We start from the raw sequence: 25,665 nt of genomic DNA on the forward strand, positions 1-25,665 counted from the left end.
AGGCAGTTGTCTGATTAGTACAAAGATCCATGACCCAACTGAGTCACTTCCTGCATATAGATGCATCAGATGTCACGTACCAGCTGATCCTCTCCAGACCTTCCGGCCTGAATGGAGGATCTTCAGCTGGGGACAGTGAATGACCTAGCACATGGACTCCTTTTTCTTTTTTGTTTTGCCATTTTTATTGATTGCTAGACATTAATGTCTAGATATGTTTCGTACTCTTTAGATTTATCATGAAGTTTTTGTTGGTTTTGTTTTGACATGTTTTTATTTATATTCTGCTTAATTTTTCTCAGACGAAATACTGAAATGTTTAGTTAGCTGTTTCAAAATCCTTAAATCTTTTGAGATATTGAAGTGGACAACTTTCATAAATTATCTTATGTGATATTATAATTTACCCTCAAACTGCTTCTAAAGGCTCAGTGTTTAGATCTGGTCATTGGGGGACTGGAAAGTGTCCTGATGTTGATGATTGTTTTATCTTAATGGTATATAGGGATATTATTCCTATCTTTAGGGATCGGTGTTTGCGTGATAAAAGACATCTTGTCTTATGAAATTATGATTAGTATGATGTAGTATGCTTTCTGGAATCTTCTACAAACTTTAGATGCAGATAATGCAGCTGCTATGCAAAGTGAATTATTGATAAATTTGTGTATGGCTTTATAGGTTTTTTGTCTGTTTATGTTCTGAATTGCTGCTAAGACTTTGTCATTTGTACTTCTAATGAGGACATCAGAGTTGAAACAACTGCACTCTCCGAACACACTACCCTGAATAGGAATAGTTAAAGCCAGTGGTTTTAATACCTTGATACCACAACTATTTTTGTGATTTGCTTGAATGGGTTTTGTGTGAAATCAGACTCGTGTCCCATTCACACATACAGTGATTTTACCGCTGCTGGTCTCTGAGTCACTGTACTATTTGTCACTGTGGGTGTTCCTGATGCTGAATGCCCTCACATTACTGCTGGGCTGCACAATTGGCCATAGCTTGTGAAAAATATAAAATTACCAGAAATAACATTTATTTTATTGTTAATAAATTGTTACATTCCGGCTCAAGGAAGTAACAAAATAAAGGGATCAGAGTCCAAAATTAAATTAAACTAAATATTTATTTTACATCTAGGGGTTATATGATAAAGAAAAAAGATGTTCGACAAAAAACAAACAAACAATAAAGAAAAAAAACAATATGAAGGAGTCTGTTGCACTAATTGTTAAAGCAGCTCTAGTTAAGTTAGAGGTCTTTGATCCTGATAAGCCTGTTGGTTTTGATGATGATAGTGCTGCACAATCTTCAGTTATTGCTTCCACATTCTCTTTTGAGCAACGAAAAGAACTAATGCTTTTAGAGTTAGAAAAGGCGAAATTGAATCGTGAAATTCAAATTCGCAAATTGGAGGTTGAGGCTTTGCGGATTTAGTTAATTGGTGAGGGTAAAATGGGGGACAGTACAAGTGGTCTAACCAGTTCGGTCAGAAAAGGGTTGGATGTAGCCAATAATATTAAGCTGATACCCAAATTTAGTGAAACTGATGTAGACACATTCTTCAGTTTGTTTGAACGTTTGGCAGATGTTATGAAATGGCCAGATTCTGAACAGTCTTTGATGTTGCAGTGTGTGTTAACCGGTAAGGCACAAAAAGCTTATTTTTCTTTAAATGCTTGTGATAGTCAAAATTATCATAAGGTTAAAGAGGCTGTACTGAAAGCTTATGAGCTGGTACCAGAGGCCTATCGGCAGAAATTTAGAAACATGCGAAAACCTGCTGAACAGACGTATTGTGAATTTGTGAGAGACTTAAAAATCCAGTTAGATCGCTGGTGTGCTGCTTCAGGTGTAACCAGTCGTGAAGATCTTCATGAATTTAAAAGCACTTTGTCTGAGCATGTTTCCATCTTTTTGACTGATCGAAATGTTACATCTACGGAAGAGGCTGCAATTCATACTGGTGAGTATGTACTCACTCATAAATGTGAAGTCAAGAAAAATAGGTTCAAGTTCAGTGATAGTCCAACAGAGAGTGTAACTGCCCGTCATGCCTTGTCTGATAAGAGTGAGAGGAATTTTAAAAGTTACGCTGATAAAAATGACCGGTGTGCTTATTGTCATTTAAAGGAACACTGGAAAAAGGATTGTTTAGCACTTAAAGGAAAACTGATGCATGTTAAATCTGAACCCAAGCCTGTTCTTGCTATTTCATCTGTTCAGACAGATAATAATTCTGACTGTTTTGATATTTTACAGAATCTGGAGAAACCAGTGGTACCTAATTTTTCCTACTGCTAAAAACAATTCTTTTCCTGAATCAATCTCACTTAGTATGCTTGTAAATTGTAAAATATCACTACACGTGGACAGAAATGAACAATATAGAACAGTGAAGTAACATTAATTTCTGTGTAACACTACAGTATCTGTCATTATCAGTAGTCGCTGCATTGCTCATTGAAATAGTTAAAGTTAAACTTCTCAACTTGCATGACTGGTCACGCTTGTCTAGTCTCACATTGCTGAAAATCACCAGCTCTCATGGAAAATGACATCATAGTGTCACTACAGTATATGGCTTTATTTCATCTGTCATTTTATTTGTTTTCCCAGCTAAGGTCTAGGATTTTTACATTTCATAGCTGGTTGTTGGGCTCTAGAGTCTGTTCTCTGATTAGCTACAGAATTTGATTGACAAGCAAGTATCTGTTTGGAATAAATCTGCAAGAAGAGCAATTGTATTTAACTCTAGATGGACAAACACATGGATAAATATAGTTTAAAAACCTTCAGTCCAAATTGGATGAACATTTTACATCAATGATCATGGCAGTAGGGGGTACCACAATATACCATTTTGACTTCTACCGAACTTTCCATACATACTAATTTCCTCTCTTTCCTTTCTTTTGCCAGTGCTATCTCGTGAAAAGAAAAACCATGGGGAAGCAGAACAGCAAGCTCCGCCCTGAGGTGATGCAGGACCTGCTGGAAAGCACAGACTTTACTGAGCATGAAATCCAGGAATGGTACAAGGGCTTTCTACGGGACTGTCCCAGTGGCAATCTCTCCATGGAGGAGTTTAAGAAAATCTACGGAAACTTCTTTCCTTACGGAGATGCCTCAAAGTTTGCAGAGCATGTGTTCCGTACTTTCGATGCGAATGGCGATGGCACAATAGACTTTCGGGAGTTCATAATTGCATTGAGCGTCACGTCACGAGGGAAGCTGGAACAGAAGCTCAAGTGGGCGTTTAGCATGTATGATTTGGATGGAAACGGATACATCAGCAAAGCAGAAATGCTGGAGATTGTGCAGGTATGTCATGCTTCCTAAAGCTTTTATGAATTAACCTAATATTGGCACTCTGTAAATCCTTTTCTAATCATCATAATGACAGCTGAGGTCTGAAATAGAATCAAATATCACCTCAGGAGACACAAAAGAGAACCCAACCCAGGATTGCTACCCAATTTTCTCATCGCATATGTTGTTATTTCTCACTTGCATTAACAGCGAGGATAGCTGTGGTGTTAGACTGTCAGGAAGCTCCATACTGTAAAGATCCCAAGTCTTATTTCTGTCTCTGATAAACAGGCGCTCATCAATGTGCACTCCTTCACATGGTTATGTTTGCTGTCATCGAAATTGGCCTAATTTATTTTTGCAGCATTACTGAGAAGAGTAATTTTAGCAACAGGTGATTTCACAGATCTTGAGGCCCTTTTGAAACCAAACCAAAAAGTTTGAAGACTTGTCATTTATTACATTTGTACTATAAAAGTTAGGCTGTGATATAGAATAAAGAAACATGCTGTACCCACTAATGATTTTCTAAATAACAAAGGTTTAGTTGATGCATTTCATATAACCAAGTATAAAAATGTAATTTAGTTCTGTTTTGGCGAGCATCAAGAATGAGGCCCTCACCTCTCATGTCTTGATTGCTTTATTTTGATGGATGGTTTACCTCCATCCCAGGCAGGCCATGGTAAATCTAATGATGTACTGAATGATGCACCTCTTTTAATGATGAATAGCCAGAGGATGTATTAAAGAGGTACCGGCTGCAGGTCTGAAATGGAGCCCATCTGTAAAGAAGACTCTAACTCTCCAGAGGAGAGCTGCACTTGACAACACTTTACCTCAGATATTAATGTTATGGGAAATAAAAGTGTATATTTAAACCAGTTATATATAAGGGAACATACTCATTCATTTACCCCTCTTCCTGATCATCAAATGTTTATTTGAGAATGGATTGTTGACGTATATACATTTTTTTTTTTTTTATCTATTGTGGTTGTACCCTGAGAGATGATGGTGACACTTTGGAGTAAGGATGTACTATTGCTCATATTTTTAAAAATGAAAAATGTTTTCATCCAAAATCAATATGGTGTCAATACTTGTTTTTTGCTTGTTTGCTTGAAGTAGCATTTTCATTGGCTGCACCACAAAATAATTAATAATTTTATGCTTTACTTTTACGTTTAACAAAACCATCTGTTAGCTGGCCAGATAATGTGATAATTAGAAAAAATTGTAGGGACCGTGTAGATTGCATTGCAGATTTTTATTTTACACTGTATACAAATCATAGTACAAAATCAAAGAATGGAAGATTTTTAGTGGTTAATGGGATTTGTATAATTTGGGCTCTTCCTTTATAAAACTGCTTTGTTGCAGGATTTATTTTGAAAAGTACTATACAAACAAATTGTAATAAAAAAAAAAGTAAGTTAAAACGGTTTTCTTTTAATTTGCATTTATGCACATGGTGCAGTATTTTGTTAACTTAAAGATAATCATATTGGACGTATTTCTACATGATCTTTATGCATGTTACTCTGCTCTCTGCCTCATTTCTGAGTGGTCTGTGCTTACAGGTCACAGGTCTTGTTCTCACTTCCTTATACCTTTGATAATAAAGTCTGTGCAGTCAGTGTTAATTCAAACAGAGACATCAATAAGAAGGGAGAGTAACTTAACTCTGTTAAAGCTGTAGCAGTTATATATGAGTGTCCTGTATTTTTTTGTGTGGTGGAGGCATGAAGGTGTATTTTGTGATGTGATGGCGTTTTAATAAAGGGAATCTCCTGTGTATTGTCTCCCTCAGGCGATTTACAAGATGGTTTCATCAGTGATGAAGATGCCAGAGGATGAGTCCACACCTGAGAAGAGAACAGAAAAGATCTTCAGACAAATGGACACCAACCGGGATGGTAAACCCTTTTTCTCCCTGTATCATGAAGCTACTTTAACAGTTGTGTATGAAAAAGTGTTTTTTGAGGGCCGACATCTTCAAGTTTAATTATTGAAGGTTAATTTGCACTTCTCCGATGGCATGATTTGACGGTCAACTTACTGAGATATATCATGTCTCATGTAATGTCTCATTTCACAATCATTACTTCAGTCGCCAACAAATGTGTATTAATTAATAGATTTTTGTGATATGATTTTACATAACATTTATAGCAAAACAGTTTTTTGGCTGTGTGCATTATTGTGTAAAGACTGTATGTTTGTTTTGTGCACTCTAGTACAACCCATTTAAATGCATCATGACATTATAAAAAGGTCTCCGATTATTGAATGATTTGAAGAGCTCTATTAGTGGTTAAACAAGGCTACTTCAGCATGAAGGGGTGTACATGAAATTGCTAATCAAAACAACGAATGGGAGTATACGAGAGAGTGGAAATAGTGGTCTGATTCTATGGTCAGATGAACTTTTGCATTTCCTGCTCTCTCGTGACTAGAGTCACAAGGGACAGAGGCTGGGTGCATGTTTGTGTATTTGTGGTATCAGATGCAGCATAAGTGTGTTCTCAGACAGATAGCTTACTTTGAGCACATTGAGGAAATTGAGGAACGAAACGCTACAAATGCACAATTGGATCAAATTAAACCATGCAGACTAAGCATGGACCAAAGTGAATGCTAATCTTCTCAATGACTGAGAGGACCTGTTCTTGTGCCATTTCATCACTCCTGTACACTAAACCAAATATCAAACATTCCTTTGCCAACTCTCACTTTTGAATGCAAGGAGACGGCAGTGCCACCTGCTGACTGATATGGAGCTCCAGTCACTGCATGTTTTTAGGGATGTCCCTATACTAAACATAAAATTCTACTATTTCTGTTGCAGTGAAACAGGAAAACTAGAATCATTTTAAATCCTACATGTGAATTTAGGCATCACAAATCAAAAATATACAGTATGAAAATGGATATAAGAGATTAAAGATTACATTTAACATTATTGTTATTATTATTATTCAATCATTAGTTTTTTTTTCCCCGTGGGCTCACCACCTACAGGAGGGACCGTAAGGGGCCGGTGCTTAGACAATCGGGTGGCAGTCGAAGGCGGGGGCCTCGACAGCCCGATCCCTGGACACGGAAACTAGCTCTAGGGACGTGGAACGTCACCTCACTGGCGGGGAAGGAGCCCGAGATTGTGCGTGAGGTAGAGAGGTTCCGACTAGCGATAGTCGGACTCACCTCTACGCACAGCTTGGGCTCTGGTACCACACTCCTCGAGAGAGGATGGACTCTTCACCACTCTGGAGTTGCCCATGGTGAGAGGCGGCGGGCTGGTGTGGGTTTGCTTATAGCCCCCCAGCTCAGCTGCCATGTGTTGGAGTTTACCCCGGTGAACGAGAGGGTCGCTTCCCTGCGCCTTCGGGTCGGGGATAGGTCTCTCACTGTCGTTTGTGCCTACGGGCCGAACGGCAATGCAGAGTACCCAGCCTTCTTGGAGTCTCTGGGAGGGGTGCTGGAAAGTGCTCCGACTGGGGACTCCGTCGTTTTACTGGGGGACTTCAACGCCCACGTGGGCAACGACAGTGACACCTGGAGGGGCGTGATTGGGAGGAATGGCCCCCCTGATCTGAACCCGAGCGGTGTTCAGTTATTGGACTTCTGTGCTAGTTACAGCTTGCCCATAACGAACACCATGTTCAAGCATAAGGGTGTCCATCAGTACACGTGGCACCAGGACACCCTAGGCCGTAGGTCGATGATCGACTTTGTGGTCGTTTTATCCGACCTCCGGCCGTATGTCTTGGACACTCGGGTGAAGAGAGGGGCGGAGCTGTCAACCGATCACCACCTGGTGGTGAGTTGGATCCGATGGCGGGGGAGGAAGCTGGACAGACTTGGCAAACCCAAACGTACTGTGAGGGTCTGCTGGGAACGTTTGGCCGAGTCTCCTGTCAGAGAGATCTTCAACTCCCACCTCCGGCAGAGCTTCGACTGGATCCCGAGGGAGGCTGGAGATATTGAGTCCGAGTGGACCATGTTCTCCACCTCCATTGTCGAAGCGGCCGCTCGGAGCTGTGGCCGTAAGGTTTCCGGTGCCTGTCGAGGCGGCAATCCCCGAACCCGGTGGTGGACACCGGAAGTAAGGGATGCCGTCAAGCTGAAGAAGGAGTCCTATCGGGCCTGGTTGGCTTGTGGGACTCCAGAGGCAGCTGACAGGTACCGGCAGGCCAAGCGGACTACAGCCCGGGTGGTTGTGGAGGCAAAAACTCGGGCCTGGGAGGAGTTCGGTGAGGCCATGGAGAAGGACTATCGGTCAGCCTCGAAGAGATTCTGGCAAACCGTCCGGCGCCTCAGGAGAGGGAAGCAGTGCCCTACCAACGCTGTTTACAGTAGAGGTGGGGAGCTGTTGACCTCAACTGGGGATGTCGTTGGACGGTGGAAGGAATACTTCGAGGATCTCCTCAATCCCGGTGTCACGTCTTCCATTGAGGAAGCAGAGGCTGAGGGCTCAGATGTGGACTCGTCCATAACCCAAGCTGAAGTCACCGAGGTAGTCAAGAAACTCCTCGGTGGCAAGGCACCGGGGGTGGATGAGATCCGCCCTGAGTACCTCAAGTCTCTGGATGTTGTGGGGCTGTCTTGGCTGACACGCCTCTGCAGCATCGCGTGGCAGTCGGGGACGGTGCCTCTGGGATGGCAGACCGGGGTGGTGGTCCCTCTTTTTAAGAAGGGGGACCGGAGGGTGTGTTCCAACTACAGGGGGATCACACTTCTCAGCCTCCCTGGGAAAGTCTATGCCAGGGTACTGGAGAGGAGAATCCGGCCGATAGTAGAACCTCGGATTCAGGAGGAACAGTGTGGTTTTCGTCCAGGCCGTGGAACACTGGACCAGCTCTATACCCTCTACAGGGTGCTGGAGGGTTCATGGGATTATGCCCAACCAGTCCACATGTGCTTTGTGGATTTGGAGAAGGCATTCGACTGTGTCCCTCGCGGCGGCCTGTGGAGGGTTCTCCGGGAGTATGGGGTCCAGGGCCCTTTGCTAAGGGCTATCCGGTCCCTGTACGAACGGAGCAGGAGCTTGGTTCGTATTGCCAGCTGTAAGTCAGACTTGTTCCCGGTGCGTGTTGGACTCCGGCAGGGCTGCCCTTTGTCGCCGGTTCTGTTCATGATTTTTATGGACAGAATTTCTAGGCGCAGCCAGGGGCCGGAGGGGGTCAGGTTTGGTGACAACACGATTTCGTCTCTGCTCTTTGCGGATGATGTTGTCGTGTTGGCCTCATCAGGCCAGGACCTTCAGCATGCACTGGGACGGTTTGCAGCCGAGTGTGAAGCGGCTGGGATGAGAATCAGCACCTCCAAATCCGAGGCCATGGTCCTCAGTCGGAAAAGGGTGGCTTGCCCACTTCAGGTTGGTGGAGAGTTCCTGCCTCAAGTGGAGGAGTTTAAGTATCTTGGGGTCTTGTTCACGAGTGAGGGAAGGATGGAACGGGAGATTGACAGACGGATCGGTGCAGCTTCTGCAGTAATGCGGTCGATGTACCGGTCTGTCGTGGTGAAGAAAGAGCTGAGCCGCAAGGCGAAGCTCTCGATTTACCGGTCAATCTACGTTCCTACTCTCACCTATGGTCATGAGCTTTGGGTCATGACCGAAAGGACAAGATCCCGGATACAGGCGGCCGAAATGTGCTTTCTCCGCAGGGTGGCTGGGCGATCCCTTAGAGATAGGGTGAGAAGCTCAGTCACCCGGGAGGAGCTCAGAGTAGAGCCGCTGCTCCTCCACATCGAGAGGGGTCAGCTGAGGTGGCTCGGGCATCTGTTCCGGATGCCTCCTGGACGCCTTCCCGGGAAGGTGTTCCGGGCACATCCCACTGGGAGGAGACCCCGGGGGAGACCTAGGACACGCTGGAGAGACTATGTCTCCCGGCTGGCCTGGGAACGCCTCGGTGTCCCCCCAGAAGAGCTGGAGGAAGTGTCTAGGGAGAGGGAAGTCTGGGGTTCTCTGCTTAGACTGCTGCCCCCGCGACCCGGCCCCGGATAAGCGGTAGAAGATGGATGGATGGATTAGTGTTTTTAAAATGAAGTAAATGTTGAAGTAAATGTAAAAACATCTGTTAGACTATACCCTGCCCTTTTTTAACCTGAAGACCTGTAGGCTTCTTTGATTTAATAGAACCATTGTTTCCATTACATTTGAACAGGTTGATTCAGAGTCGAGCACAATGAGCCGGATATCAGAAAACTAGCCATCATTTTTCTATTATAAATAATATGATTTTCTAAGAGCCTGTGTCCTCTCTTGTTTTATTCTAGGAAAACTGTCTCTGGAGGAGTTCATCAAAGGGGCAAAGAGCGACCCGTCCATTGTGCGTCTGCTACAGTGTGACCCCAGCAGTGCAGGACAGTTCTGAGATCAGCGTCTCATGCTTCAACCTTTTATTTATTTATGGGTTTTAATTTAGTTCTTGATATAGTCGCTCCATCCACTCGCAGGGAAATGATGGAGGGTGAGTTTTTTTTGCAGAGTAGGGCATCTGGGTCTCATCAGACTGAGCTTGGCCAGATATAGAAACACACACACGTGCACACAGAGTTATTGGCTGCGTTATCTCTGTAGGGAGCCGCAGCGGGTCTGGAAGAGGCCTGTGATGGAGTGAGTTAGGGTAACTAGAGCATTCATCTGAGCTCGAATCACTTCCTGATTAGAAAAGAGGTTTCATGTCTAAATATGTAGTCAGTTTTATTCTTATTTTCTCTGGCAATTAGGTGAGGCAGTTTAAGCTAGACTAAGACAGGAATATAAGATGCACTCAGTAAAACTTTTTTTTAGTTTTTTATTAAAAAATCTGATGCCTGAATCAATAGTGTGTAAACACCTCCGCCTTAGTGATTTACATATTTGGGTTATTTTTAACTTTATTTAGACTATGTAGTTTCTCTCAATTCATAGTTTGGCCAGCATTATTATTGGCAGATCACAGTGTTATTATCCAATGGGACCAATTAATCAGCCGTGCAGATTTTCCAGTTGTATGAATTCCCACATTGTGCTAACAATGTAAAGAGCCTTATTACTTAGTGCTGGAAGCGCACATTCAATTTTGTGTGGTTTAGTTTGGTTTTAATCGGACAGTCTAGGTTCTAAAGACATGAAATGAACTGCGTTCTTTTACCAGTTTTCTAATGTTTGTACTCCAGTAACTGTAGGCTTGTATATAAAACTGAAATATCAGACACGCATGCAAAACTGTACTTAGAGTTCCATCCTAGGATTCAGCAATCGGTTTTATTGACATTTTTAGCAGAAGCATGTAACCACGTTTATCTGCATTTGTGGACAGGAGAGTATTTGTGTAATGTGTATGCATGTGTTGTGTGTATGTGTTTGGTTAATATCAGTTACGGCCCTGTTTGCTCATCGTGGCTCTAGATGTTGTTATGCATCGTTTGCATAATTGCAGAACGATTTGTTATTGAAGAAGTACTAAAGCTTTAATGATTGAAAGCTAATATGATTTTAGAATCACATTTATCTGCTGTACAGACAGTCTTTAACTCTGGATTGTACACATGAGCATCATCAAGTTTCTGAATTGCCTTATACACACTCAAGTGTTTCTGTGGGTGACTGATTTTCATATGGCTTTGTTGTTTGTTTTTTTAATTAAGCTTAAATTGCAGTAAATTTGCTTCCATCATCCATCTGTTGAAGAGTTGTGCTTCATGTTCTTCCCATTCACCCATATAATTATGTTGACGGCCTTTCACTTAATTTATGAATCTGTCATATTGAGTTACATGCTCATTTTAAAATAACATCAAGAGTGTTAAGAGGAAATAGCACCCATCGCTATTGAAATGCCCCTTGCATTCATGTTGTATTCATTCCTTTATCCATTTCACTTTTGAAACTAATTGAATTGAACAAATGGAGGAGAGGATTTATTTAGAAATCCTAATAGTTCCCGAATCACCCTCTGCTATCTGCTTATACTGATGTTCAATGTTCTTGAATGTCCTTGTCAACGTCAAATGCCTCACCACAGTGCATTCGGTTCTGCTATACTGTTAATGAATGTTTTTTATTTTTATTTTTTTTTAACTTGAACAACTGCTGTTTTTGTAAAAATATAGAAAAGGAAATGTTAAAGTGGCAGACCAAACTGCTCTAATTTTATGTATTATGCATATTTTATGTAGTTTTTTTTTTTTAAACATCTGACGTAACTTTTCTGTATCACAGTTATATCATGTGGTCAGGTGCCAAAAATATGAAAGCAGTATTGTATAAATTTATACTGTACAACTGTTATTTGTCAAACAAATTGTTTGTAATTGTTGAATTTTGTAGATTTTGTATGGTAATCTGTATTTTGTGACTGTAGACTTGAGACATAGAAATTTGTTTTGGTTATCATATTGAGCAGAAATTAAATCTTGAGAGAACAAAGCATGTTATTGTATTGCATTCATTTACTTTTACAATCATCCTTTTTTTCCACAATGGCATCCACTGTGAGAAACTCCGTCAAAATGGGTTTAAATGTAGTAGTACCAACTTTGGCCACAAGATGTCAGCTCACTTCTATGTTTGTGTTGAATTCTTTGAGGTGAATTGTTTGTTTGCATGCTTGGGTTCAGGCATCAAATCTGAATGAATGAAAAGCCAGTTTTTGAAGGTCCTGCCCAGCCCAGAGGCTTCTGTGAGCAAGTCTTACACATGTCTGACACTGTCGGTACTACTGCGGGCAACTCTATATCACCGTCATTGTGGTGCTGTAAGATTAGATAGGCGGTGAAACAAATCCGAAATTTCTACTCCTACCCACCACAGGAGAAGCATTCCTTAAAAGTATAACCATTGTCTAACCAGAGCATTTAAGTGCTTTATATTTACACTTATACACACACAAAACTAGGATTTACTTTGAAACAATTTTGCCTCAGAATTTGCTAGTAATTTTTAACAGAAAATTGTAAATAACTTACAAAGGCTAGTAACACATAAATAAAATGTATATACATATACATACATATATATATGTGCATATGTATGTATGTTATATATACTTAAAAAAAATAAAACTAATAAGGCCTTTGTCACTTGTGTTTATTATTGAGTTATTTATTTATTGGAGTGGAGTAGCATAAATGCACAGAGACTGATAATATTTTAAAATGATCACTGTTAAGTTTTCTGGTTTCTGTAGAGTAGATGGGGCGGGCCTTGCTCAAGCAAGAGATGACATCATGTGAATCATGTGAGTCAGCAGGATTAGTCCTTAATTGCTCTCTGATATTTTCCCATCAAATTTTAATGTTATATATGTGTAAGTGACTGGGTATTTGCAACTATAACTGTTTTTGAAAGGTGGTGCATGAGAAAGATTTTCTTCATTTGAATTTCCTATTAATACTAGACACCCAACATGAGAATACTTAAGTTATCAGAGGACAACTTTTTTGAGTTCTGAGCCTTTATTGGACTGGTGCAACTTGTAAAATGTGTCAATTTATTGTGTGTGTTGTCTATAAACTAGTCACATTTTGCTAACAATGCAGAATCGTTACCTGTCAGACGGGTAGAAGCTGAAGCCCTTCTCCAGGTCAAAACCGGTTATTTTTCTTTTGAGTACTCAGGCATGCCACACCTCTTGTGAAATGTCCCATGAAGTCTGACAAGGATGCGAATCAAGTAGAACTGAATGTTTTTGTTTTTTATTTATTTATTTATTCATAATAGAACAAGACAAGCAAATTAAAATTACAAATACAGACTGATAATGTGTATTTTTACACCTCTGTCTCTTTTAGTCTTTATGCTGGAGCAAATTATGAAATCTAATTTCTCTGCACTCAGGTGTCAGTTTCTGTTCCCATGACTGATAACTGCAGGTCATTAGTAGATTTCACCTGACCGATCAATAGTCTTGTTGAAGCCTGCCATCTTCATCTCTGATCATCTGATCAGTCACGTACACATTAGCAGCCACTGAAATAATAAGTTTCTTAAAAAAATTGTCATAGGTTTACTTTATATATAAGTTTACTTTACTGAGCTCATCCCAGGCTTTCCAAATCCCCAAAGCAAGAAAAGAAAGAACACATTTGAAGCTTTTAACATAGAGCCACACCTGTTAGTCTAACAGACACTTTTATTTGCAGCCCTAACAAACAAATAGCAGTCTGCTAGTCAACAAAACCTGTATTTGGATAGGCTCAGACAGACGGCTAAAAGTGAACAAACATTCCCTTTCCCAACAAGAAAATGGAAACAAAAGTCATAATTATTATTAACTGCTCTGCCAGCTGCAGTGTTATGAGTACAGACCTAAACATCTCAATCAATTCTTTTACATAAACAAAGCGTCCTTTATTAAAAAAAAAACAAAAAAAACTTTAGATTGTGAGATTAATCAGTATTTAAACATTTCCCATGAAACACGTCTCTCGAGTAATATATCTCTTTGCGCAATCAATGAAAAACTCCCACGAACTGAATGTGAGTTTCTATTTCGGATGCATGTTTTAACAGTATAAGCGTGCAGGTGGGTGCCACGCCTTCTTTTTGCTTTACAGGCAATCGCCGTCGCCGAATCAAAGCAGCTGCGTGGGGATTGGCTGGCTCGTCCCCTCCTTCAGGTAATGAGAGCACACCTTTGCTTGCTCACAATAACAGTCACCTAGAAGACTTCCCAGGATTAATACAATTTTCCGCTTGATCCTGAATGTTTGGCTGCTCAACTTTTTGCGGAACAGACGGAGGATGCTGTAATGAGTGTCGGATGCGAGAAGTTGTTTGACCTGTAGTCCGAGTTTTCTTTCAGCCGTTCCCTTCGACTCACCTGCCGCATCTTCACCGACCTGAAAGTCCAGTTTCACTGTGGGAGCCCAGCAGTGCACATGGCTCAGGAGGAGAAGTAAGTCGCCAGTGTAAACACTAACGCAGTTTATAAGAAAGGGCAGATTTAAGTCAGTTATATAGCAACAAGTTGTTTGGAACTTCATAACGCTTATCTTTATATGTGATGTCATCGCAGCAGGTCGTTTTGTTTGATAAAATGCAAGGTAAATATGTTTCAGCATGCTTTGATCCCATGGTTCTTTATAACACTACCTGGAGGTAGCATAAATAGAAAAGAGAAGAGGTCCTAGAACAGAACCTTGTGGAACTCCGTTATATATTGTACTATAATTGCTAATGTTTCATTATTATTATTTTTTTTAGATGATCACCAGTATAAGGGTTTCTACACTACATACTAATCTGTAAATTGCAACATGTAAGAACAAGTATGACCGATTGCTTTTTGTCTTTACCTTTTCTTCTTCTGGCTTGAGTTTGTTTGCTGTAGTACCTTTTATAACGGTGGGCCTGGGCAGGTGGCTTATATTAGCTAACATCCTTGTGCAGCCCCTCCCATGCAACCCTTCCTCACTGTAGTATCAATATCCAGCAGGATATATTCCATTGTCCCACCAAAAAAAGCAATTGTGTGGAAAATGTAAAAGGATAGTGCTGGGAATATCAGCTGTATGCTCCAAACCTCCATAAACTTCATGAAACTTAAGGTATAGAGAGAGGTGGTATTACTGGAATCAAGCCTGTTGTCCACAATTTTTTTATAGATTATTTTTACTATATATCTAAAATTAACTTACATTCATATTTTCAGTAAGCGTCTGGTGGTTGTGGTCCCTAATGAGATGAATATTCCATCACGCCGTGCCTTCACAAGTGAAGATGAGGCATGGAAATCTTACTTGGAGAATCCGTTGACTGCTGCCACCAAGGCCATGATGAGCATTAATGGAGATGAGGACAGTGTGGCTGCCCTGGGAATCCTTTACGATTACTATAAGGTCAGAAATAATCTGTGACACACTTAAGAAGAAAACTAATGTGCCTGTGGTGTACTTGAAAACGTATTGTCAGGACATTATTCCATTTCTTTTGCTTTAGGTTCCTAGAGAGAAAAGGCTCTTACCAGTACCCAAACTTCCAGAAGATCATGAAAAGAGGTCAGTCCAACATGCAAAAAAAAAAAAAAATGTATCTTTTCCATTTACCTAAACGAGTAAAATGTATTTTTAATCGCAAATTAAAAGCTTAACGTTTGGCCACAGTAACTGAACTAAATAATTACATAAAACATAAACCAAGCATATTCATGATTCATGTTATCCAGCATGATTGTTGCTTATTTGTGAATGTAGAATCTTAAACATTTCTTTATTTTAGGCCATAAATTTCCTTTTTTAATTTGTAACTTTATTTGCAATTAATGGATATAATAACCCATTTGATAACCATTTTCTTTCAGTCGGATTGGTCAGGATGGCCTTGAGTCCACAGAGAATCGTATCCAGGTCCTGAAGTCACTTCCTGTCAACCTGTCTTTGAATACTGATGTTCACAGTGCAGAAAATAAACAAGACCTGTTCGGTCCAGTCCCAGTTGAGGAGGGTGTTGTGGCCACTGTGAAGGCTGACGTTTACTCTCAGACATTCTCCAACCATCACCAGCAGCAGGGGGTTCAATATCAGCGCATGACCTACCATCAGCCTTTACAGGATCCAACGAGTGTCAGCCACGACGGATACATGAAGGACGAACAGTGCAGTACGCCAGATAGCACCTTTGAGGACTCCTATCCTGAGGAGACTATGGTGAGCTTTCTGTCAGTTAAAAACATGTCAGTTTACGTCAGTCACTCGTCATTAAAACATCAAGAATAATATGTAAACGTAAAGCAGATTAGACCAATTTGTTTCTTAAGTGGGTTAATACTTTTTTTTACAGAAGTACAGGGTGCCCACCACACTAGGGGCAGACGACTTCTCCCAGGAGCATTCGGGGATGTAAGTACAACCCTTGATATTCATTTATGCTACCATTCAAAAGTTTTATTAAATGTTTTTGAAAAACAGTGCAGCGCTTAGTGACAATATAGGAATTCTACACTTAAATGATCTCTAATTTTACATTTGAATCACAGTAATCTGGAAATCAAGCTCTGTCTAAATGCCTTGTATTAGATGCCTCAAATGTTTGCCGAGACTTTAAAAGCATTCAGATTTTAAAATGTTCTGCACAATAATTGATTAAATTTTAGCAGTTTTACAAAATCTCAAATACAGAAACTGTTCTTCTGGAGACTTTCTTGTATTATTGAATTCTCTAGTAAAATTGCTGTAATTTATTGCCTTAAATATCTTGCCTTCTATACTATGGTTCTCCGATACAGATAACATTAAAAGTCACCTATTATTTGCCCTGATATGCCAATATATTGTGCATCCCTTTTCTTGAAGAATGTGAATTATATGCCAAAATCATAGTTATATATGTATATATAGACTGGTATATGTGTTTGTTTGTTTTTATCACGAGTGTGGAAAAAGTAAGTGTTTTTCTTTTTATGATGATTTCCATTCACACAACCGTTTTTCTGTCCACTCTTAGAGACATGTTCCAGTACAGTATAGAAGCGAGCCGTTCGGTCCGTGAGAAGGCCGGTGAGGGGCCGATGATCTATCTGAACAAGGGCCAGTTCTATGGCATCACTCTCAGTGAGACCGGGGCCAACAAGGGCCATCGACATCCCATCAGTAAAGTCCGGGTGAGTTTTGCTGTTACCATGACAACCGCTCTTAACTCTGTAATATAACTAATAAAGGACCAGAATCATTGTAACACAGCTGTCTCTCTCAGAGTGTAGTGATGGTGGTGTTTGGACAGGAGAAATATCGAGATGAGCAGCTAAAGCACTGGAACTACTGGCACAGCCGTCAGCACACGGCCAAACAGAGAGTCCTTGACATAGGTGGGCATCTGCTTTATGTAGATTTCTTATACATATGTCTGAAAGGTGCACATTAGCAAAATTCTTGCCTAATTTTTCAGGTAAAGCACATTTAAACATTCACTTTCAAAGTGCTGTCTAATCGATTAATCGTGATTAATTGCATCCAAAATAAAGGTTTCTGTTTACATAATATGTGTGTGAGTGTGTGTGTGTGTGTGTGTGTGTGTGTGTGTGTGTGTGTGTGTGTGTGTGTGTATTTATATATACATACAAATATACACAGATATGTTATGTAAATACAAACTTTTATTTTGGAAACGATTTAATCACAATTAATCAATTTGACAGCAGTTTTCTGTCGGTCAGAATGGCAAATCTGCATGAACAACTTGAATCCATTGCAAAAACGTATATGTACGCACTGCAAATAAAAATGTCTGCCTTCATTTTCCAGTACACATTTAAAATGTTCTTAATTCAAAATAGTATCTAAATAATACTAATACAAGTCTTGTTTTCTAAAAAAAAAGTAAATTCTTAAAACAAGAAAATGGGGGCTAAGAAAAATAAACTTGTTTCTTCTTTATGTTGAGTTCATTTTTCTTACCACTTTGGAAGATATTTTTCTTGTTTTGAGTCGCTTAATTTGGATCAGTTTTTCAGGAAAAAAGGCTTTAATATCATAAGTAAATTTGCTTCTCGAGTAAATGTATCTTCATTTAAGAATGTTCAGATATTTGTACTGGAAAACAAGGCAAAAATACTGAGTGAGAACGAGTTTAATTTGGGAATTTACCCACAAAAACCTGTACAATGGTAAATATTACAGTACCTTAACACTCACACCTAACCGATGTGTTTTTGTTTGTGTGACTGTTATTATATGTCTTTTCCACCTCTTTTATGCTCTGCGTCTGTATCCCTGGGACACCGGATAACTGGATTCCCTTCCTTTTGTTTATCTTTTTTCTCCCTGGTTCCTCATTTGCTTTATTTGAGGTGTATCCTAAAAAAGGGTCTGCAACTTAAGTACAATGCTTAGGGCAAAGTCTTCCATCATAACTCCCAGTTGGGAACCATAAGGACAATAAGGGGTCAGGTTAAAGGGGGTTTTTGTCACCTGAGGGGCACTGCGATGGTCTTCTCCGTGGCAGCTGGCAGCCTGACGTGGTTTGGGCATGATTTTGGAAGGACGAAACCCGATCTGCTGATCCTGATGTTGTCCTGATTTGAATAACAGTATCCAGGGATTTTTCATAGTGCCTGAGGCAGAAGATCAGGATTTGAATAGGAGCGTTAACCGTTTTGGGGGAGGCAGAATCCTCAGACAAGCGGGGGCTTGGGAAAGGGTCCTGCTCTTTTGTAAACGGAAGGCTTGAGTAACATCTGCCATACATTTAAGCGGTGTTGTATTTACACAGCAGACAGGCACTGTGTCATATATGTGAAGCGTGTAACAGAACGGTCAAAATGCATCCCGTTGTGTTTTTTTTTTTTTTTTTTTTTTTCGCGAAATTTTTAAATGACTCTTAATATAAACTGAAGTGCTAAAATTTGCTTGCAGCTTTGCATATTATATACATATTTACTCAGGGCAAAACAAGTAAATGATCTCTTTCTCACATTTATCTTATGTATCTTATGTTATGTTCATGATCTAAAGTCATGTGTAGCAAAAATGTAGCATTTTACAACGAAAATTATCAGCATAACAATCTGAGCGACAGATTGACTTGAATTTGACAGCGTCTCAGTATTTGGTATGTCCAGCCTTTGCTTTATCAAGAGCAGTACCTGAGCTGGCAAAACCTGATGATCATGTTATCCTGCATGATTCCAAATTTTACTTTTCATATTCAAATATTTGGATTATATGCAGTTTAATATATTTATCTAAATAAGACCTTAAATTGTAATAAAAAAAAAATAATAATAATAATATATGTGTGTGTGTGTGTGTGTGTGTGTGTGTGTGTGTGTATATATATATATTCAAATAAAATGTGACTGTTTTATTCTATAATTTAATAGTAATTTATTTAATTTAATTCAGTTGAATACATTTAACGTCTAAATAAGAATCTTGAATCTAAGATTTTCTGTGTGGCCTCAGACATTTAATCCATACAACTGTTAAGGTCTTAAAGAAAATATTCTAAGGAATGCCAGAAATAGTCAGTTGCTTATAAAATGACAAGTGATAACTAATGTCATGTTTCACCCTTCAGCTGACTATAAAGAGAGCTTCAGCACCATTGGCAACATCGAAGAAATCGCTTACAATGCTGTGTCTTTCACCTGGGACATCAATGAGGAGGCAAAGGTGAGGATTCTCAGAGTTATTACTGGAATCTTCAGTTTGCTGTGTGCAGGTGGAGCTGAAGCTGAGACATTACAGCTCCCTCCTCCTCCTCTTCCCTGCAGCATCCTATTCACTGTCAGGAGGATTTTTCCTTCTTGTTTCCAATACTTTACAAGCTTACTTTAAGTGCAAACTTAAGGGAAGAGGTCCACCCAGTGCTCATGGTCAATATTTGTCTTTAAAACTAAGCTTTTGAAGTAGCCTGTTGTGTCATTGTAATAGCCAGTGGAAAACGTAATAACAAATTCCCTACTTCTGGAAATCATTTTATGCAGTTTCCTAATTCAGAAAATGCTTTTAAAAGATAGGGTGTTTCCTGAGAATGTTGCAAAAATATAAACATTTTCATGCCTTCGATTTTAAGAGCCAACTGATGATGATTTGATTTCATTGGCGTTCCTTTGTATTTGTTCAGCCATCATTTGCTCACATGCACCCACATGCACACAGAAAGCCAGAGCCCACACTAGAAAGATCTGTTGTGAAAGATTTGTCCGTGTACTCAGTTGCTAACTGATTCCTGTCAGAATTGATCACGTGGCCCTGAGAACGCAAGTGGTTCTCATAACATCGAACAACAAGCTCCTCTATGAAACAACAGCTACAGGCACAGACATGAAAGCACGGGAGACCGTCAGTGGGAAACTATTTTCACCTCGGGCTGAAAGATTCGCTACCTTTCATCTTTCAACAGTCGTTTTTCCAGTGTCTCTTGATATATTGGCATAAGACAGGTTACAGTTGGGAATCTTTCAAATCAATTTAGTTTTTGCTTACTATTTGAATAAACCGCAGACAGCCACACAATGATAGAGTGCTTGTGTGGTTTTTGTTTAGAGATTTTAAGATTGGGAAGATTCGACACAGAAGATGTATCATTCACTAGAAAAGGTCACAAGTCTACACTGAAGTGGGGTGGGTGCTTTTGAGGTGAAAGATAGACTAGTGCTAAAAAGATAGTGTGCTTTATTCACCATTTTGCTAAAGTCTGGGAGGCCATCCAGTTATATCTTTTTATTCAGGACTAGTCTAGTAATCAAACCGTCTGTGAAGGTTTCACATTTCTCCACCCCCTCTTATCACCACTAGCAAACAGAATTGCAAAAACAATGCTTTTATAATTATTCTAGTTCTAAAAATCATTCTCAGTATTAAAGAATAGAGTCCACACTACAACTATAATGATAAAGGCACAGAGAAACTGTATCGTTGGAATCAGTGTTGCCAGATCTCGCAAGACAAATAAGCAATAAATAAACTGTACATGGTTCTACAATTCGTGGGGATGGATTTAAAACTGTGGGTACAGACTGTCAATTTACATCCATGTGGACAGATTGGTAAACTGTGCGCAGTCTTGCAAAACTGCACACAAGGTACAGTTTATTTATTTTTCTCCCCCCTGAGCTTCAGGACAATGACCACAAGAGGGAGTTAAACCACCTTTTAACATTATTTAACATTAGAAAACTGATGGGATATCAAATATATACTGATGTACCGAGTACATTATAAACACGGTAAACATCTGATAATTAAAAAGTCCAGTCAGTCACCATCAGTCGCAACTCGCGCGCATTTATTTAAAGTTTACGTCACTCAATGACGACGTTTTCCTAACCAGAAAAAAAAACCAGATTGCCCTGCTCTGGCTCTGATTGGCTAGTACTCGGTCCCATCTCGGTCAGAGCCAATTAGAAGCAGAATGTGGGTGGGAAAAAACTCAGCTGTCTCCTGTGTGTATGGGGGAAAGGGAGGGACAGAGAGAACAGGCTAGAACTACGTTTAAATAACATATAGAAAATATCTGCTTGATAACTTATTATGGAGCTGGGAACAAGCCCAAATAAGCAACTACACTTTAGAAACAAGCCCAAAAAAACGCGACCCGCGACTACCAATATTTGAAAGCGACTTTACAGAAAAACAAGCCCAAAGTCACTTATAATAAGCGGACTTGGCAACAGTGGTTGGAATCATTTTAAGAACTATTTTTTCCAGTTGATGAACCATACAAACATTGACAGCCAATCAGAATCCATCGTGCTTTAACGAGCGTGAGGATTTAAAGCGGCAGACGCACGTGGGCTTAGAATAAACAGACGTTATCTTTATCGTTATCTTAATAGTTATCGTTCTTGGTGTGAACGGGGCTTCACAGTACTGTTTTCTAGTTCAAGAAGTGGTTCTGTGTGAATGGTCCTCATTGTGATTTTCTTCTAGTTTTAAATTCTGCGAGAACATTCCATTTATAGCTGAGTAGCTTATGTAGAAAAACTGTCACAGGATGATAAGACACGGTTGCCTGGCCATTGCCTGACCTTTTCCAAGCTCAGAAATACATGTTTTGTCAAGCTGATTTTTGTATGCATCTTGTGTGGGGTTTTTTTCCCAGGTTTTCATTACGGTGAACTGTCTGAGCACCGATTTCTCATCACAGAAGGGAGTCAAAGGTCTTCCACTTATGATCCAGATTGACACCTACAGTTACAACAACAGGAGTAACAGACCCATTCACAGAGCCTACTCACAGATCAAGGTCTTCTGTGACAAGGTTGGTGCTTTACAGTGGACATTTTCTAGAATTATAGTTTGCCATTGCCATTTCTTGTAATAGCTGTAATGATTTGACCTTCATGAATTGTAATTTTTTTTGTATTGCAATTCGTTTGTCACTGGGATTAACTACTTTATATACTAAACTTAGTGAATAGTGCTATTTAGTTCATGTATTTTTTTTTATTTATTATTTTTTTTCCCAGCTGTCCTTTCTGTCCATTTTATCTGTGTAATGACAACTATAGCTAGTATGATCACACAAACATCTCTTCTGTACAGGGAGCGGAGCGAAAAATTCGTGATGAGGAGAAAAAGCAGCTTCGGAAAAGGGTCAAAGGTCAGGCTGTTGGCAACCAGGGTCATGATGGTGAGATTTCCCTCAATCATCCATACGTTTGTTCATATAATATAGTGTCTATCTATCACGGATCTATGATTTTACTCTGATCACGGATAAAATGTACATAGGCATGAATAAAAACAATCTTGCATTACAGGTTTTGACCTAAAATGATGACTATGACCATGTCTTCAATGAAATGTGAATATGTGTGTTCCTGCGTCAGTTTGCTGATTTTGACTTGAGTCGTTTGTTTTATTTCACTCTTATTAGGTAAAAGAGGAAGTTTAGGCACTTTAGCTCAGAAGAGGCCAGATATTACGCTCTTCAAAACCTTGACGGACCTGGAGTCCCAGCCTGTCCTCTTCATCCCCGATGTCCATTTGAACAACCTCCAGAGAGCCGGTCAGGTGAGGATCAATGCAGTTCTCGGTGTGACACTGAAGTTGTTTCAGTGCCAAATAGATCAGAACTAATTATTAAGGCGTAGGCTCTTAGTAATGCAATTTTTTTTTTTTTAGTAATGACTAGATTGTAGTGACTTTCAAATTATTCAACTGGAGGTAATCTCGCTAACTGAATGATCAAAAGTCACTTTTTATACATCTGATCATACTGTGAAAGCATGTGCAGTTTTGAGTCTCTATAACCTTTAGTTCTTTCTTTGTTTAACAGGTGTTCAGTTTTGGTGTTGAAGAAATGGAGAGTGATGGGTTAGTGCATTTACTATGAACCTCCTGCTTGAATTCTAATAGAAACACTATTGGTATTTAGGGATGCAAGATATGGCATTATAATAATGGTTATGGTTCAATTTTAATTTTTTATTTTCCCTATTTTTAGTTTAAGATCACATTTGCCCTCATCCAACACTCACTTAAAATAAATGTCACTTAAAAACTATATTTAATAGCACTTTTGAGTTGAATCTTTAGCAAACATTTTGTGAAGCCTAAGTTTGTTAATTACTGATTTTAGTTGTTTAGTGTTTTGTTTGTGATTTATTTACCGTATTTTCCGGACTATTAGTCACACTTTTTTTCATAGTTTGGCTGGTCCTGCGACTTATAGTCAGGTGTGACTTATTTATCAAAATTAATTTGACATGAACCAAGAGAAATGAACTAAAAATGAATCAAGAGAAAACATTACCATCTACAGCCGCCAGAGGGAGCTCTATGCTGCTGAGTGCTCCTGTAGTCTACACTGAGCAGCATAGAGCGCCCTCTCGTGGCTGTAGACGGTAATGTTTTCTCTTGGTTTTAATGAATGTGACTTATTTCCTCATCATGACGTATTTTTGGACTGATGCGACTTATACTCAGGTGTGACTTATAGTCCGAAAAATACGGTAGAAAAAATATGTAAAGTTTTATTATGAACCATTTATCGGCTTTTTAGGTTATTTTGGGTTATAGTGTCTATTTGTATTAATTAATTCCTTAAAAATACATCTCGTAGGAGAAATGTCTTTGAAAGTCCAGCAAGCATCAGTCCAGTAGAATCAGTCCAGTGTGTTATACTGGCAGTATAACTGTAGCATTAAAAGGCATTGTTATAATCATAAACTTGCTCTGTTTCTCAAGCAGTGTGGCCATGAAAAGACCATTCCGGTCATCAGAGGATGATATTTCTCCACCTGCCAAATACAGCAGAGAGGAAAGGAAAGGTGTGATTTACTGCATATGTATGAAGTCAACAGAATATATCCCATTCTTCTGTATGAATTCTTAATGATATTTTTTTGCAGTCCTGCTGTACGTAAGAAGAGAGACTGATGAGGTTTTTGATGCACTGATGCTAAGGTCCCCAACACTGAAAAGTTTGCTTGAGGCAGTAAGTAAAGTGTCACGCAGTACAGCACATGGGATGTACATTTTGATTCTTAACAGACAGGAGTGAATAGGTTTTATACTGCATTTAGTAGCAGATCAGATTACTTTCCATGGAATAACAGAGTCAGAAATGGGCTGCCATTCGCAGAGGCTTGTCTGATGATTTTCTGTTTAAACTGCATGCTGTTTGGACTAAAGTCTCTTTTTTTCTTCTTCTTTAAGATATCAGGCAAATATTCTGTTCCTGTGGAGAAAATGACTAAAATCTATAAGAAAAGCAAGAAAGGGTGAGTAGACCGTGTTAAAAAGTCTATGTAATATAGTGATTAGTATTAAATTATTTTGAATTCAAATTTAATTTTCATTCAACCACTAGTATTCTGGTCAACATGGATGACAACATTATTGAGCACTACTGCAACGAGGACACATTCATCCTTTCCATTGACAATCAAGCGGACTGTTTCCGGGTGACTCTTACTGAAATTTAAATGTTGGGAGGACTTTTGTTCCCCTGAAGCAGCACACAATTCATTCTGTGCATCTGTCGGGTTCTTATGAGCTCTGTATTAGAAGAGGAAAACGCTTTCAGAAGTCGTGGACTTGTTGAAATAAACTTTATGATGGATGGAGACGAACACACAAAATGCTCTTCCAAAGCACTATAATATGGCAGTCAAGTTTTATGGCTTTTTTTCTTTTTCTTTGATGTGCTGTCTCCCCCTTGAGGCAAACAGTGTGAAGCCCTAAAAAAAGTGCAAGGTTTTTGCATGCATTCAGTCCTTTATCAATACTTGTATAATATTTGAACATAGGAGATCTATATGGATACTCTGATTCTATGAAGACATATTTTGTTGTAATATGCACAACAAATAGCATACATTGATGAATGGCCCAAATACTACACTGTACTCTTTACCTTGTGTGTAACATGAATGTATAGTTTACACATTTTCCTCATTGATGTCTTTATAAAAAAAAAAAAAAAAAAAATACCTTGTAAATATTTTTTATGGTGTAATTTTATCAGTTGAATAAACAAAGTCCAAAGAATCTTCTTGGATCTTGAATCTTCTTCACATGCGTTCATTTAGGAGACTGTTGTCTAAGCAGTAAAAGTTTTAGTCTCATTTTAAAACCTGCAGCAAGGGGGACACCAGCTGTTCAACCTTCACACAAACTAATCCTAATCCATATGGACTAATCCACACAAACTAATCCATTATATGCACACTACCATTCCAAAATTCAGTAAGATATTATACTTTTTTTATTTTGTAACATTTTTCTTAGACATGATTTACTACATTTAGTAAATATTTATTCTTCAAATAGTCCAGAAAATATTTGCACAAAATATTAAGCAGTAATATTAACTACTGTTTGCAAGATACTAAGAACGGTTTCTTGAAAAAAAAAAAAAAACTTTTATGTTGTGCATGTATCATTAAACTGCTGCCAGCATAATTT

The 25,665-nt window shown here is 39.3% G+C and overlaps 2 protein-coding genes across 5 annotated transcripts in view; both read left to right on the top strand.

Annotated features, from left to right (window-relative positions):
- ncalda (neurocalcin delta a) overlaps window positions 1-11,740 on the top strand; it is a 79,340-nt gene extending 67,600 nt beyond the window's left edge. For both annotated transcript variants that reach the window (XM_059567392.1, XM_059567391.1), the window contains exons 2-4: window positions 2,929-3,330; window positions 5,132-5,237; window positions 9,601-11,740. In XM_059567392.1, coding sequence (XP_059423375.1) covers window positions 2,953-3,330; window positions 5,132-5,237; window positions 9,601-9,698 — 582 coding nt within the window. In that variant the 5' untranslated portion in view covers window positions 2,929-2,952 and the 3' untranslated portion in view covers window positions 9,699-11,740. The remainder of the gene's footprint in view (window positions 1-2,928; window positions 3,331-5,131; window positions 5,238-9,600) is intronic.
- A 2,153-nt stretch (window positions 11,741-13,893) lies between these two features.
- grhl2a (grainyhead-like transcription factor 2a) lies at window positions 13,894-25,248 on the top strand. 3 transcript variants are annotated; one of them, XM_059567393.1, is made up of 16 exons: window positions 13,894-14,207; window positions 14,964-15,150; window positions 15,251-15,309; window positions 15,612-15,957; window positions 16,091-16,149; window positions 16,754-16,910; window positions 17,003-17,114; window positions 19,325-19,419; window positions 21,854-22,012; window positions 22,297-22,384; window positions 22,631-22,767; window positions 23,033-23,070; window positions 23,944-24,026; window positions 24,108-24,193; window positions 24,415-24,479; window positions 24,569-25,248. In XM_059567393.1, exons 1-16 carry the CDS (start codon window positions 14,191-14,193, stop codon window positions 24,681-24,683), a joined length of 1,803 nt encoding a protein of 600 aa, XP_059423376.1. In that variant the 5' UTR covers window positions 13,894-14,190; the 3' UTR covers window positions 24,684-25,248. The 3 variants fall into 3 exon arrangements, with proteins under 3 accessions (XP_059423376.1, XP_059423377.1, XP_059423378.1); XM_059567394.1 differs by having other exon boundaries at window positions 13,896-14,207; window positions 23,947-24,026; XM_059567395.1 differs by lacking the exon at window positions 13,894-14,207 and adding an exon at window positions 14,214-14,355.
- The last annotated feature ends 417 nt before the right edge of the window (window positions 25,249-25,665 follow it).

This window comes from Carassius carassius, chromosome 15 (genome assembly GCF_963082965.1).
Source record: "Carassius carassius chromosome 15, fCarCar2.1, whole genome shotgun sequence".
NCBI classification, from domain to species: Eukaryota; Metazoa; Chordata; class Actinopteri; order Cypriniformes; family Cyprinidae; genus Carassius; species Carassius carassius.

What these genes read in the sequence shown, in the direction of transcription:
- grhl2a (XM_059567393.1), top strand. An exon ending in TCAAGGTCTTCTGTGACAAG is followed by an intron (nt 22,013 to 22,296) that starts GTTGGTGCTTTA and finishes TCTTCTGTACAG; the next exon opens with GGAGCGGAGCGAAAAATTCG. An exon ending in CAGCAGAGAGGAAAGGAAAG is followed by an intron (nt 24,027 to 24,107) that starts GTGTGATTTACT and finishes ATTTTTTTGCAG; the next exon opens with TCCTGCTGTACGTAAGAAGA.